General features: G+C 40.0%; 1 protein-coding gene across 15 annotated transcripts in view; it reads right to left on the bottom strand.

The window, feature by feature from the left end:
* LOC140070976 (uncharacterized) overlaps positions 1-368 on the bottom strand; it is a 36,802-nt gene extending 36,434 nt beyond the window's left edge. For all 15 annotated transcript variants that reach the window (XM_072118132.1, XM_072118138.1, XM_072118140.1 and 12 more), the window contains exon 1: positions 227-368. In XM_072118132.1, coding sequence (XP_071974233.1) covers positions 227-344 — 118 coding nt within the window. In that variant the 5' untranslated portion in view covers positions 345-368. The remainder of the gene's footprint in view (positions 1-226) is intronic.
* Between the last annotated feature and the right edge of the window lie 13,220 nt (positions 369-13,588).

The following is a 13,588-nucleotide window of genomic DNA, read 5'->3' as shown; positions in this document are numbered from 1 at the left end:
AGAAGATCCTTTAGTTGATATAATAATAATAACATTACAAATGTTACTTTTATCAACTGCTCTATTAATTTCTGCTATCAAAAATTGCTTTAAAGGTTTCCGTATACTATACAAAACTTATACAACTTATACAAAAAATGGGGACACTCATGACAAGTTATAAATATAAGCATAATTCATATTAGTTATGCATACAAAAATAGAACTTTTACAAATAGACACTTACCATCTGCATAGATACATGTTAGGAATATCAGAAGGGCCCCTATAGATATGAATAGCCCCCTATTTGTCCCCATGTTGCTGGCAGTTCGGCTACTGGACACCGAACTGGGGATTTTCATAGGAGGAACAGATGAGAGGAGCCTTATCTGATCTTTTTATAGAGTAAGCTTAGATCTGGTGACAATTTTTTTAGTATAAAATTGGGAGGAGACAGAGTGGAGGATATTGACAGTGCCAATGTATGGGATGTCCTTCAGTGCCCAAGGATGTTTGTACAATGGGAGGTGGTTTGATTAATGTATGAAAGACGTATTACACATAATTAATGGACCTTACAAGAAGATACATTTACTCTACCTCCTTCTGGATTTGGTTGATTCTGTGTGTTTTAGGGGAAACTGTGTGACATAACACAATCCAACATATTCAGAACTCCTGTTGTATCACATTGTTAACTTGCAGACATGCTGCATAATATCTTCATTATAACTCTGTTCCACAATCACACCTTATCTTGTGTCCAGAGTGAATAATTGCTGATTATCCCTCCACAGGAACCCCTCTGTTATATAATAATATACCGTATATACTCGAGTATAAGCCGACCCGAGCATAAACAGAGACCCCTAATTTTAACACAAAAAACTGGGAATGCGTATTGACTCGAGTATAAGCCGAGGGTGGGAAATGCATTGGTCAGAGCCTCCCAGTATATAGTCTGCCAGCCCCCTGTACTATATAGTCTGCCATCCCCTGTAGCATATATCCTGCCCAGCTCCTGTAGCATAGAGCCTGCCCAGCCCCTGTAGTATACAGCCTGCCAGCCCCTGTAGTATAAAGCCTGCCCAGCCCCTGTAGTATACAGTCTGCCAGCCCCTGTAGTATACAGTCTGCCTAGCCCCTGTAGTATACAGCCTGCCAGCCCCCTGTAGTATACAGCCTGCCCAGCCCCTGTAGTATACAGCCTGCCAAGCCCCTGTAGTATACAGCCTGCCAGCCCCTGTAATATACAGCCTGCCCAGCCCATGTAGTATACAGCCTGCGCAGCCCCTGTAGTATACAGCCTGCCCAGCCAGAGGAGCGGAAGAACCTGTAGAGGATCCGGAGGACCCAAGGTGGCACCGGAGGATCAGAGACAGAAGAGGATCTATGGGTGTCATCAGAAAGGAGAGAGTTTTGACTTAATTTTTTTAAGTTGACTCAAGTATAAGCCGAGTTTTAGAACAAATTTTGTGCTGAAAAACTAGGCTTATACTCGAGTATATATGGTAATTATAATTCCCATAGATTAAATGGAACCAATAGGTGTCCACCATATAGACCAGGTTCTTGTGATCAATGGGGGTTGCCACATTCTCCTCTCACCATTTCTGTGGATGGCTATTGGACAACCCTTTTAATTATGCTAGATAGACCGTAAAAGTATTGAGGGCTTGACTACGACGCCCCTAGCAGAAGAGATTGTCAGTGCCGTGCCAAGCAAAGTTCTGTCCTGTACATTGCACTGTACATCACAGTCTCTATGTAATAGGTACTGCTACATGTTGCTGGTAGAGTAATAAAGCATTAATTACAAAATTCTAATAAAAATCTTTCATTTTCTTGAAGATTTTCAGTTTAATAATTTTTATATTATTTATAATAATTTGTGATGAGCGGACCTTTTCAGGTCTGGGTCAGCCGAGCTCAGTTGAACTTGAACAAAAGGGATCGACGCAGCCATGAAGATGTTATATCTAACTAGCACAAGTCATCCTATTATGCATTACTACTAGAAATTAGTGCACCCGAAATGTACAGTAGGTTCAGCATTCAGGCGTAGTTCTCCCGACCTGGACATATTGCTGGATTGACTGCTGAAAAGCCAATCCAGTAAGCTCGTAATGATTAGATATGGCTATAATTGGTCACGGTGTCCCCCTAGCCAATCATATCCATGGCTATTTGTTAAGGGCGTTGGACTATTTGTTAAGTACTTGGCAAGCAACCAATTTTGTAATATGTCCGAGTTGGGAGGAACCTGCCCGCTTCCCGAACCTCAACTACAGGTCCGTTCATCTCTAATTACTAATTGTATTACTATATCTAACCTGTTACTCAGCTGCTCCAGCTTTGAAGAGAAGCAATGTAAAGTGTAAAGAATATGGAGACTCAAAGGCAATTTTTTGCAGCGCAGTGAAAGTGAAAGGCATAAGAAAATATTGCTGTAGGTGGTTTTTGTCTTTTTGGAATTTGCAGTACATAGCATGGAATAATAACCCCTTAACATCGCTGGCCTTTTTCGTTATCCAGTTTCCATTTTTTGCTTCTCATCCTCCAAAAAACCATAACTTATTTTGACGTGAATAGAGCTGTATAAGAGCTTGTTTTCTACATAGTAAATTGTCCTTCCTAGTACCGTAAAAGAAATCTACCATCTCCTTCAACTTTCAAAATTAATCAATGAGCCCGAAGATCTCTGGGGGTGCAGATTAAACTGTGCAGAAGCATTGCCCCCCTTCCACTTTGCGATGTAACAGCAGGTAGAGGGAGGGGGAAGTGTTGAGGGAGCAGGGGGAGGGGCGAAGTGCTACTTGCGCAGTGTAACAACCGGTGAAGCTATAGGATAATTAGGATAATTTTGATTTCAAAGGAAGGAGGCCTTGGATAACAAATATAAGATTACCGCTGTAACAGTACCTGGATCTATAGGTAAGTGTTCCTGGCTTATCAACCTTGATTTACGTTAAGAAGGAGAGCATATGAAAGGGCGCATGATCTGAAGACCTGTTAAAATAAAGTATTTTTTGTAACCAGGCCTAAATACAAGTGTTGCATATACAAGTAATATAAGTAGTATATGTATGTGTGACAATGTGTTGCTTTTTTCTGTTATTTTAAATGTAGAAGTAAAAATAAATTATTTAATAAAAAGCTATTTTTTTTAATAAAAATAGAAAAATGATAACTATTTTAAACAAATCCGTTTTTTCCCATGTCATGAAACTGACAAATATAGTACAAGTCTACACATATACTGTATATATACTGTATACAGAACTTGTATAACAAATATTAGATAACATGAAAATATATTGTTCTTTTAGGTCAAACAGATATATCTAAAATAAACAAAGACTAATCAAAGATGCTTGGCTATATGCAAACAATAGGATTAGATAGATGAAAGGCAGCCTTGTTAACTCACTCCTTTCTTACTACTAACCACTGCGTTTCTCTCTGTCCCTCTGTCCTTTCTAGAATTCCTTTTTTATGTGAAATCTCACCTGTTCGTTTTTCATACCCAACCTGAGGGGCTGCAAAAATGCATCGGCGGGGCTATCGTGCGGCAGCATATATGATAAATATCCCCCTATAACTCTATCATATCTACATGTAATACACAAATGTCATAACTATGGCATGTTTTGGTGCAATGAAAAATGTAATAAAAATATGTTAAAAATTAAAAAAAACGGCAGGCGCACAAACCCAGACTTAAGGTACATGTTCCCAATGTTCATAAGGGGCCCTGTTCCTTTAGTCTACATTGTAAATTAACTTTATTTATGTCCTTTTGAAGCCCAAGTGCTCCCAATGCCTCCTGAAGCACTTGGGCTTCACTAGCATAAGAAAAATGTCAGTTATCTAAGTAAACTATTGAACAGAGCCCCAAATAAACAAAGTCTTCTAACCACCCTTCCTGGATCTACCCAACAGTTAATAATGAGGAAATCTGATGGTAGATATCTTCTTAATTGAGGGCAAGGTACATAAAAATGATTTTAAAAGACTTTTTAGGTCCTCCGTGAGAAAAGAAATCTAGTGTTTGATATGTCAACTAAAGGATGACATTTCATACGTACGCCTGATATTTGTTAAAGAAAAACTAGCAGAAAACAATTTGAAGTCATGGAAATTGTTACAAAATACTTGACCACAACCATTTCGTCATTTGACCTCACCTTCTAACAAAGGCCCTGGTGATGCTAAATAAAACAAAAAGTTAACTAGTGTGTTTGACCAAACTTCCCAGTATAGAGTCATTTCAGTGTATAAGATTGCTGCCACTTCTCAGGGGTGAGACCTAGGTTTATACTATAGTGTAACTAGAGTTTTACAAACTTTGACCCAGCATTTAACAGCTATCATCTTAGGTGGTTGTCAATCTGAAACACATCTGCATGAGTATACCCTTGCAGGTTCCCCAACAACTGCAACTCTATAGGATCTGTTGTATAGTGCAGTGATGTTTAACGTTAGGTCACTGCTGGACCAATCAATGACGCTACTCATAATTTTTCCTCCACCTAACACATCCCTCCTACCAGACCTAACCGTAGCAATCCATGTCTCCCCACTCTCCCCGGTCCCCAAAGTCTGCGGCCGTGGAGTTATCTTTGACTTTAAGACTCACATACAGGCCCTTACTACGACCTGCCGCCTCCATCTCAAGAACATCACTCACATCACAATCTTCCTCGATCCAGTCTACAAAATTTCTAGTCCATGTCCTTCTCATCTCCCGCTTGGACTACTGCAACATTCTTCTCTCTGGTCTCCCAGATAACTCTCCATTTCCCCTCTACACAGAGGTACAAAAAAGATCGCCAGCTCACTCAACCTCGAGCTTCTACCAGATGTTAGATGGTGCACGGAAAAGATCCAACCTCAGCCGTCAGGTAATCAAAATAGAAGAAAAAAAGCAGCAGACGAGGAGGAGTCCAACGAGGAAGCTTGATGTAAAAAATAGTCTGTCCTTTATTCACATAACATGCACATATCCAACATGATGAGACCTCTGTTAACACGTTTTGACGCTTAGCGTCTTACTCATAACCTATACATGTTTCCACTGCGTTACCTTATATTCATTCATTACACCTTCTCGTCTCACAGGAGGACCCAAAGGCCCTCCTACCGGATCACATGATCTCAGGTGAACCAACCTAGCCTGTCACATGAACAGGTAAGATTGGTAAGAAAACGCATAGCTAGAAACATCATAAAAACAATAGTAGCTTACATAGAAAAAGAAAATATCCTAAAAAAGAACTAAATCGTATAGTTCCCAGCAACATGTATTCGTACAATAGGGACACGCGCTAGGTGCTTTTAGGATCGGAGGTTGATACGCTGCAGGAAGCAAATGTAACAAATCTTGTGTGTAATAATACTAACATGTCTATAAACATTGTGCAGCTGTCAAACTCTAATACTATGTATCGTACCTCAGTACTATGAAGGAGTTCTAACGACATATGAGTATGAGAGTACATATAGACTAGTCTAGGCCATACAGAATGAATAAAAGGAGAGGAGAACATAATATATTCACCGGGCACGAATTGTTTAGTAATGTGCGATTCTGGTATTCTCAGACCCAAAACACGCCCAATGAATAAAAACCACGCCATAAAACAAGTTACCCACAATAAAGACTCCACACACCCTGTATCCATATGGAGAAAGGGGAGGAGCTAGTATGTAGAGATAAGATCCTGTCTTTTGATCAGACCTAATGGTACCCTGTATTCCATAACAAAAATCCAGAAGGTCTCCCGATTAAATAATTTTCTCTTAATGCCCCCCCCCTCTAATAGGACGTGTAACTTTCTCTATTGCCACCCATGAGAATGATTTAGTGGATTTCTTGTTTATCTCTCTAAAGTGTCTTGATGCTGCAGAGATGTTAATTGCATCATTAGTGAAAACAGACAGATGTCCTTAAGTGCTCCCGCTGTAAGTCCTATATATTGTTTGTTGCTTTTCTCACATTTTATTACGTAAATGGCATTCTTAGAATTGCAGTTGAGGTACGCCTAATAGATTATTCAATATTTGTGGAGCAAGATGTAAAGTGTTCGCCCACCTCTATGAACTGGCAAGCCCTGCATTGAGTATGGCCACATGTATAACATCCTTTAACATTAAGCCATGTGTGATTAGGATTCTGACTGCTAAAGAGGCAGAGAGACAACACATTGCTGATGGTGGGGGCCCGTCCGGCCACACACCTCACACCGTCCTTAAGTACATCTGACAAACTTTGATTCTGCAGCAAAATGGGAATATATTTGCACACAATCTTGCTAATATCCCTAAATTGTTCACTATAGGGGGTTGAGAACACAAGTGGCCCCTTCGCCCTCTCACCACTAGACAACACCGAGTTTTTCCTACATCCCAAAAATGTAAACTGTTCTGTACCATTAATTTTATTCTCTGCTTTCCTAATGACCCTCCTACTGTAACCCCTTTGGCCAAGTTTCTTATTTAACATGTCTTTTTATCCATGCAATTACGCCTTAACATGAGGAATTCGCCATATGGTATATTGTTGGTAACGTGTGAAGGGTGACATGAGGAAGCTAATAGTGTAGTGTTCCTTGCCATATCCTTCCTATAAGGAAGAGTTTTAACTCTCTCATGATTCTGAATAATCGTAATGTCCAAAAAAGGAATACAGCTCCCACCAAAAAAGGAAGTGAATTTTAAATTCATTAGGTTGTCATTTAAATATATCACAAATTCTTGAAATGATGCCTCAGAGTCCCTCGGGTTTGCAGACGAGAAAATGACACAGTACTCCCATTGGGACATATAAATATTTGCAAGGGAGGGGGAAAATTTCGCCCCCATTGATACCCCCTCCACTTGCAAATAGTAATTCTCATCAAACAGAAAAAAGTTATTCTTTTCTGTAAAAAGGTAGCGGCTAGCACAATAAATCTCGATGTTTGCATAGAAAATATAAACCTAAATCATGAGGAATGGAAGAATAAAGTGCCATGACGTCACATGAAGCCCACTTAAAGTAATCTTGCCATTTAAACCCATTCATGATACATAACAAGTGTTTGGTGTCCTGTAGTAGGAAAGTTTGACCCATGGAGGGGCTGCAAATAGTGGTCAAGCCACTCACCCAGTCTTTCACCCACCCCCCAATTCCCGTCACAATGAGATGCTCGACAGAAAGATATTCTTTCATACGTTGAGTAGGAATTCCCATCCTTACTCCTTCATCCAAAATTTTAGACAAGTGACTCTGACAAGAAGTTGTAGGATTAGAACCTAGACTTCTATGGGGCAGATTTACTTACCCGGTCCATTCGCGATCCAGCGGCGCGTTCTCTGCGCTGGATTTGGGTTTGGCCGGGATTTAATAAGGTAGTTCCAGGTGGCGCTGCTGTGCTGAAAAGCATCTGAACGCACTGGAGTTCACCGGCTCGGGTTGAGTGAAGGTAAGCGTGTCCCGAGTGACACATTTTCCGTTCTTAAATGCGGCGGTTTTTCCGAATACGTTGGGTTTTTGTTCGGCCACGCCCCCCGATTTCCATCACGCGCATGCCGGCGCTGATGCGCCACAATCCGATCGCGTGCGCAAAAATCCCGGGCAATTCAGGTACAATCGGCGCAAATCGGAAATATTCGGGTAACACGTCAGGAAAACGCGAATCGGGCCCTTAGTAAATGACCCCCTATATGTTCTGTAATCCTGCAATAGTTGCTCGTTCAGGGATTTATACAGGGAGGCATTCAAAGTCACAATTCCCCCCCTTTATCCGCAGAGCGAAAAACCAAATCAGGATCATCCTTAAGCTCTTGCATGGCCAACCTTTAAATTTTAGGCTACATGTACACTGCCGTTGCCCACCATACCGTAGCATGGCGGGCACACGGCAGCACGCGGGGAGAGGAGGAGGAGGTGAGCGCTGCTCACCTCGCCCCTCTCCATAGGCATGTATGGCCCACGGCGCTGTAATATGGGAAAAGATAGGACATGTCCTATCTTTTCCTGGGTTACAGAGCAGTATGGTGCTGCACCATACCGATCCCATTGGGCGTTGTGCGCCCATTGCCCTCTATGGGGGACATATATCGGCCGTATATACATCGTCCATATATACGTCCCCCAAGCGGCAGTGTGAATGTACCCTTATTGAGATTGGGTATTTTCAACACTACTGATCGATTTGTGAAGGCTCGCTAGCTTTCTCTCCACTATCGCCTGAAAATCATCTAGAACTGGTACTCGTGAACTCACAGGATAGAAACTGACATTAGAAGTACAATTATTCTTATTGACATTATCATTAACTTCTGCCAAACTGCGTAAACATAATACATTTTTTTGTTCTGTAAGTTCACATAAAACAAGATCTGATTCCATCTGGTCAGCTACATAATCATTAACCTTACTGTCCAGATCAGACTCGTCCGTTTCTATTGAAGTGTTTCCTGGCTGTGATATTGCGTCCCAATTTATTAATGTGTAGTAGAGTATTAAATAAGTTGAAATTACAGCTGGGTGAAAATTTTGAACCCTTGGCTAATACAGAAATCTGTTCCTCAGATAATATTCTGCTGGACAAATTAATTACAGACTCATTCATTTTGTCTTCTTGGTATGAGTCTTCACTCCCACGTCTTTTATGTTTGCGACCTCCCCTCCTGTGTCGTTTTTTAAAGGAGTTTTTGAATAAGACTGTTTATCCTTTTCTTTCTCATGAGATGCAACCCAAGATGATTTTGGGGTAACCTCGCTATGTCCTCTCTCATTATAAAAAGAGGAGTGTCCTGATGAAAAACTTTCAAAGGAGTCCTCTTGTCAGAAAAACTCACTCTGGGATTACGTACCTCTTCCTCCCTTTTCTATTGTATCTTTTGAGTATAGATTTGGGAGTATTTTTATTTAGATGGCCACTCCGTTACGGTCTTTTCCAAACATATACTTCGTTATTACTACAGTCAAAGTCATCTCGTTCAACTTTTTTTTTTTTAATCATGTAATGTTATCCTGTCGGCCTTTGACTCTCTATTAGTTTGGACATCTGTTCCAGTTGTTTTTCCGGAACTTCCCGTTTGAGCGTCTCCTGTAACTTATCAATTTCTTCTCTCACATGCACCAATAAATGATGTTCTTGTTTCACTATCAATTGCATTAATTTAATAGAGCATTTGCTCAAAAAGTAATTGCACGGATAATGTGGAGTTTGCCAAAGAAAAAGACATATTGAAAAAGAAACTTGGCCAAAGGGGTTACAGTAGGAGGGTCATTAGGAAAGCAGAGAATAAAATTAATGGTACAGAACAGTTTACATTTTTGGGACGTAGGAAGAACTCGGTGTTGTCTAGTGGTGAGAGGGCGAAGGGGCCACTTGTGTTCTCAACCCCCTATAGTGAACAATTTAGGGATATTAGCAAGATTGTGTGCAAATATATTCCCATTTTACTGCAGAATCAAAGTTTGTCAGATATACTTAAGGACGGTGTGAGGAGTGTGGCCGGACGGGCCCCCACCATCAGCAATGTGTTGTCTCTCTGCCTCTTTAGCATTCAGAATCCTAATCACACATGGCTTGATGTTAAAGGATGTTATACATGTGGCCATACTCAATGCAGGGCTTGCCAGTTCATAGAGGTGGGCGAACACTTTACATCTTGTGCCACAAATATTGAATATGTTATTAAGGCGTACCTCAACTGCAATTCTAAGAATGCCATTTACGTAATAAAGTAGAATGCAACAAACAATATACAGGACTTACAGCGGGAGCACTTAAGGACATCTGTCTGTTTTCACTAATGATGCAATTAACATCTCTGCAGCATCAAGACACTTTAGAGAGATACACAAGAAATCCACTAAATCATTCTCATGGATGGCAATAGAGAAAGTTACACGTCCTATTAGAGGGCAGGAAATTTAGAGAAAAATATTTAATCTGGATTTTTGTTATGGAATCCAGGGTACCATTAGGTTTGAACAAAAGACAGGATTGTAGCCTTATATACTAGATCCTCCCCTTTCTCCATATGGGACAGGGTGTGTGGAGTCTTTATTGTGGGTAACTTATCTTATGGCATGGTTTTTATTCATTGGGCGTGTTTTGGGTCTGAGAATACCAGTATTGCACCTTACTATATAATTCGTGCCCGGTGAATATATTATGTTCTCCTCTCCTTTTATTCGTTCTGTATGGCCTATACTAGTTTATATGTACTCTCATACTCATGTATTGGAGTTTGATGTTCATAGACATGATAGTATTATTATACACAAGATTTGTTACATTTTCTTAGTGCAGCGTATCAACCTCCGATCCTAAAAGCACCTAGTGCGTGTCCCTATTTTACGAATACATGTTGCTGGGAACTATACGATTTAGTTCTTTTTTAGGATATTTTCTTTTTCTATGTAAGCTACTATTGTTTTTATGATGTTTCTAGCTTTGCGTTTTCTCGCCAAACTTACCTGTTCATGTGACAGGGTAGGTTGGTTCACCTGAGATCATGTGATGTGGTAGGAGGGCCTTATGAATATAAGGTAACGCAGTGGAGATATGTATAGGTTATGAGTAAGACACCAAAAAACCGTCAAAACATGTTAACCAAGGTCTCATCATGTTGGATATGTGCATGTTATGTGAATAAAGGACAGACTATTTTTTATATCAAGCTTCCTCGTTGGACTCCTCCACGAGTGCTGGTCTGCTGCTTTTTTTCTTCTATTTTGATTACCTGACGGCTGAGGTTGGATGTGTTCCGTGCACCATCTAACACCTGGTAGAAGCTTGAGGTTGGGTGAGCTGGCGATCCTTTTTCTACGTCTGTGTAGTAACTTTTATTGTCTGAACTGTTGATATGAAGCCATTCACCGTGTGCTCCCCATAATTCCATAATTTAAGCAAGTCCATCTATATACATTTTTTTACGTGATTTTCACTATGAACCAACATGAAGGAGAGGACACGGAACCCGATCCAGATATGCAAAATAATGTAGAGTAAAGGCTTATTGGGTGCGCTCGTGAACCATTGACTGCAATGTCTTTTATCATTTGCTGCAATGTCTCTTCTTAGTATTAGCAGCAATTTCACTATATAGCATCATCCATTTATCCTTTATTTATTTACTAAATTAAGTTTCCAGTTATTTATCCTACTTTATTAATTAATTATTCACTATTTTCCTACTAGCCCATTATTTAAATTTATAATTATTTATTAATTATTTATTATCCTTTATTTTTCCACTCACCACAAATGAATTATCCATTTTATAAGCAGTCTATCAGTATGCAAATCCCTATTTGCTATCAGTTAGCTACCAAAGTATCAACTATCCTTCCATATTTTAATTTTTTTATTTTACAGTTCTTGTGCCATCATCTTTTACCATGCTTTCGTCATCTGCATAATTTTCAGTTGTACCTTTTATATATATATATATATATATATATATATATTTACATATTTTTCTCTATGTTCGTGCCTTCCATACCCTTTGGTTTTATGTGAAACTACTTTTAACAATTCATATGAATTTACTTTATTGTATTATGTCCTTACACTGTCACAATTACTACAGTGATTTTATTTTATTTCATTTTATTTTATCCATTACTGTTATTTTATAGTTGGTCTGACGAAGGGTTTCATACCCGAAACGCGTTACCTTTGGATGTTTTATCTGAAATAAATATCAGTTGATTGAATCTTATTGCATCATTCCTTGATCTAACCAGTTTCTACATGTTTCTACGGTTCCATTGGATACCGGTTGAGTGCTTGGAAGCTGCTGTGTCCACCTACGTTATATCGCCAAGGGGATATTATTCCACTGTACACTGCTTTCATTCATGTAACCACCAGGTGAGCATTTTTCCGCTACTCACCTTTCCCATTATCCAAGCGTTGTCACACGAGGCGCCATCCTCCTCTGTTGTCGTTTTTCTTTCATCCTTTTTATGCCAAATAATGTGGATAGAAGGACTAGAAGGGCAATATTCAATTCAATAAGATTCCGTGTCCAGTTTATTTGTACAATGGGACAGGTTGTTTAAATTGAGCGAAAAGGAGGCTTATAGGTGGTGGGATGCAGAGACTCTCAGTTCATGCATAGAGAAAAATATGATACTCAGAGGGTTACGGATTAGAAAAGCTCCCACCACAGAGTACACCAGCACTTTTATGGAGGAGTGGTACCGGATTTTGAGTGAATGCTCCATTAAATTAATGCAATTGATAGTGAAACAAGAACATCATTTATTGGTGGATATGAGAGATGAAATTGATAAGTTACGGGAGACACTCAAACGGGAAGTTCCGGAAAACAACTATGTGGAACAGAGTCAAAAGCCGACAGAATAACATTACATGATTAAAAGAAAAAAAATTTGAGCAAGTTGCATCTCATGAGAAAGAAAAGGATAAACATTCTTATTCAAAAAATCAATCAAAAAACGACACAGGAGGGGAGGTCGCAAACATAAAAGACGTGGAAGTGAAGACTCGTACCAAGAAGACAAAATGAATGAGTCTGTAATTAATTTGTCCAGCAGAATATTTCTGGACAGAGGAACAGATTTCTGTATTAGCCAAGGGTTCAAAATTTTCACCCAGCTGTGATTTCAACTCATTTAATACTCTGCTGCACATTAATAAATTGGCACGCAATATCACAGCCAGGAAACACTTCAAAAATGTGACAATAGAAACGGACGAGTCTGATCTGGACAATAAGGTTAATGATTATGTAGCTGACCAGATGGAATCAGATCTTGTTTTATGTGAATTTACAAAACAAAAAAATGTATTATGTTTACGCAGTTTGGCATGTGAACAGGCAAAAGTTAATGATAATGTCAATAAAAATAATTGTACTTCTAATGTCAGTTTCTATCCTGTGAGTTCACGAGTACCAGTTGTAGATGATGCAATCTCTCTAAGATTGAAAGGTTCGCCAAGCAACAGTTTAAGGACGATCCTGATTTGGTTGTTCGCTCTGCGGATAAAGGGGGGGCCAATTGTGATTTTGAAAACCTCCCTATATAAATCCCTGAATGAGCAACTATTGCAGGATTATAGAATATTTTGGATGAAGGAGTAAGAACAGGAGTTCTGTCTCAAGATATGAAAGAATATCTTTTTGTCGAGAATCCAGTCACTCCAGTCTTTCACTCACTCCCCAAGGTACATAACAATATTTTCACCACCTGTAAGACCCATTGGGGCACATTTACTTACCCAGTCCTGTCGCAATCCCGATCTGGAAGGTCCGATGAAGATGAAGTCCAGCGCGATTCACCAACATTGTGCACCCGAGATCCTGCATCTGTCGCTTCCACGCTGAGGTCCGCCGGAGTTCACCTTCTTCTTTCTGCGCGTTGTCCGAATCCGCCTGATTTGTGTTGCGTGCAAGCCGGCGCCGATGCGCCAAAATACGGTCGCGTGCGCCAAAACCTCAGTCAAATGAGGCACAACACGGAAATGTTGTCACGCAGTTCTACACCTGGTTTGCCTGGGCGAACAAAGTCACACAGGGGAGGAGCTGCTCCGCGTCATGCAACAAAAAAACAATGTGTGGCTTTCTCTCCGAC

This window comes from Engystomops pustulosus, chromosome 7, assembly GCF_040894005.1.
Source record: "Engystomops pustulosus chromosome 7, aEngPut4.maternal, whole genome shotgun sequence".
Taxonomy (NCBI): domain Eukaryota; kingdom Metazoa; phylum Chordata; class Amphibia; order Anura; family Leptodactylidae; genus Engystomops; species Engystomops pustulosus.
The sequence above is the reverse complement of the archived record's forward strand: the minus strand, read 5'-3'. Positions and strand labels throughout refer to the sequence as shown.